Consider the following 2,686-nt stretch of genomic DNA (forward strand, 5'->3'; position numbering starts at 1 on the left):
ACAAAAAACTATTAAATTACAATTAAATTTACATCATGATAAATAAAAGAAAATCAGGAAACACCCATAAAAGGTAAGATAGGACTAAAATATAGTAAGAAATCAGTTAAAACATTTACAAACAAAATGTTTAGATAAAATAAGTAGTTTTTTTTATTTTTTGTGTTTGGTTGAGAAAATAGTGACAAAGAAAACAGAAAATCTGTGACAAGGTTTTTTGCAGAAAGATTTAAACTACCTGAGAACCTCTAAAATATCAAATGTCTTTAGAAAAGCTCGTTGTATCTTAAAGTGCTGCCTGTCTGGTGCAGACTCACATTTGCAGGGTCCGATGTAGTCCAGGTGCAGCTTGTGGCCCTTCTTGGTCCCTTCCAGGGTGCATTTGGTGGCAAAGAAGTGGCAGGAGGTGTCGTAGGTCTTGTTGTCGGTGCCGCAGATCTGAAAACAGGAAAAGTTGTTTCACCCGACTCATCAACACGTGTTTCTAATGAATCCGTTACACCGATAACAGAATCAAAGTGGAGTGATGCTGAAGCTTACGTGCTCAAACTCCCCCTCGGCCGCGGGGCAGGTGGAGGGGTCCTGGCACACACACATGGGGGTGTTTCCCTCATCCACCTCACACACTTTGCCCTTCTTGCAGTGATAGTTCAGGCAGGGATCTGTGCAAAAGTAAAAATAAAAAATAATGAATGCAAAAGCTGAGCTAAAGGCAGCAACTTTCCTGGAGCAACAAGAACTGCGAAGCAGTTGTAACCGGGGTCCAAGCCCATTTATGCATGTCAGCTTTGGCTCGTGTCGTTTCCAGCATCCTGTCGACCTTGTGTACCAGAGGATTGTAGCACGATGGGGAGTTTTTATAATGTCTGTTTGAAGCTTTTTAGTTTAGAACAGTGATTCCCAACCTTTTTTGACTTGTGTACCCCCGTGAACCATTTTGTCACACCACTAGCACCCCCGCTATTATACAAAATGATGATTCTCCAAAACTATAATGTACAACAGCTGATTATTAAAGGAAACTTATTTATTTAAACCCCTAGAACATTTAGTTCTCAGGCATTTTATTCTTTTTAACTCAAAATAAACCTAAAGATAAAAACGTTGCCTTGAAAATGAATAAGTATTTAAATAAATAAAACAGGTGATGGCAGGTGAAGGAAGCAGCAGCAGAGTTGCCAAATGAGCAAATTCCACGAGAGTGCATATTTTATACAAGATTCCATTTTGTGTCAGTTTCATGATTTTGTTTGCATATTCCGCACTGCTGAAATCATAGGGCTCTACATATCCTAATCCTATTTTTATTTATTTKTTTAAACACCTGGGATATTTTTCCACGTGCCCCCTGTAATATGCTCATGTAACCCAAGGGGTACACTTACACCTGGTTGGGAAACACTGGTCTAGAAGACCTGAAATGTTTGCGTSAAACTAAAATAAAAAATAAAAATCAAAGAGCAGATGTTTGTTAAATTATAGCCTGAAAATAAAAGATGAAGGAAATTATTGGTTGGAATACAGTTAAAGCTAAAAATCTAAATAAAATTCATAAAACTTTATTTAAAAATAAAACAATCCTGATCTTTTGGTTTGGTTCAGTGTTTAAAGCAGAGATCTAAATAAACGGCAGGACGTTTTAGTCCTCTGTTGGTTTTGGACGGTTGTTGCTGTTTGGGTTTGTCTGCGGCTCAGCTGCCTTCTCATGTTGGGTGGAACCTGTAATCACAGCTGTCTGCTCACAGAACCAGGCGCTCTGTCATTACGCCTCTATTGCTCAAATAAACCCAGAAACACGAAGCTAAATCAAACACTTTGAGGCGTCTGCAGCCAGCGCACGTCAGATTTTCAGACATGTCAGTAAAGTTGGGTTTTAAACCATCGTATTGTGGACTTTTCCTCCCTGCGGGAAGATTTAATTCAATCTTTGAAATGTTTTTAAAAAGTTTGAAGGATTTATGGCTTAATTTTAGAGACATAAAGCATAAAATAAATCACTTTAGAGGAAGATTTAAACCTTTCAACGCATTAAAATGTTGATATGTTTGTGTTGAGTTGAGCTGCTTCCTGTGAACTCACTCTCAGCAGCAACATCTTCAACCACGTCGATGGCCTCGTCGAACTCTCCAACCTCCACCTGCACTGGGTTGGTGCCCACCTCAGTCTCCTGGGGAACAGAGGGTCGGAGGTCAGAGTCTGAGCAGAAATAAGAAACGAACACACCGTCCCCCTGATCTGTTAAAGCGTTCAGCTCCTGCACAGCTTCAACCCAAACCACCTAACTACCTGTGGTTGTTCTGAAATTAGTCCACCCTGCAGTCCAAGCCCCCGCCTGGCAGACCACAAYATCCAGCAATAAGAGGCAGCTGGGTCCACATGTGGTGAAACCATAAAAAATAAAAAAATAAAAACTCTAAAGGCATCTTGACCAAATCCTCTGTGGCTAAAATTATCAGGAATCTCTGGTCCCTCTGGACCTCTGGAGCAGAGAACCAGAAAAYGTTCTTCCTCTCTTTCTTAATTTTTAATTTTCAGTGTTCATTGACAATGCAATGCACACTATTGTGATTCGTTTCCCATCYAAGTCATCTCCACTTTGGCACGCTTCTCCTCCTGCATACTTTGTCCTAGAGCTGCCATCGTAATTTGTTTCTGTAAAGCTCCTGTGCCAAATGATGGCTATGCC

General features: G+C 40.3%; 1 protein-coding gene across 1 annotated transcript in view; it reads right to left on the reverse strand.

Moving 5' to 3' along the window:
• sparc (secreted protein, acidic, cysteine-rich (osteonectin)) overlaps window positions 1-2,686 on the reverse strand; it is a gene marked incomplete in the record, with an annotated part of 21,101 nt that overhangs the window by 8,125 nt on the left and 10,290 nt on the right. The window contains 3 exon segments of the mRNA XM_014028947.1: window positions 318-438; window positions 541-662; window positions 2,080-2,167. Coding sequence (XP_013884401.1) covers window positions 318-438; window positions 541-662; window positions 2,080-2,167 — 331 coding nt within the window.

The sequence above is a fragment of the Austrofundulus limnaeus genome, unplaced genomic scaffold (genome assembly GCF_001266775.1).
Source record: "Austrofundulus limnaeus strain Quisiro unplaced genomic scaffold, Austrofundulus_limnaeus-1.0 Scaffold833, whole genome shotgun sequence".
NCBI classification, from domain to species: domain Eukaryota; kingdom Metazoa; phylum Chordata; class Actinopteri; order Cyprinodontiformes; family Rivulidae; genus Austrofundulus; species Austrofundulus limnaeus.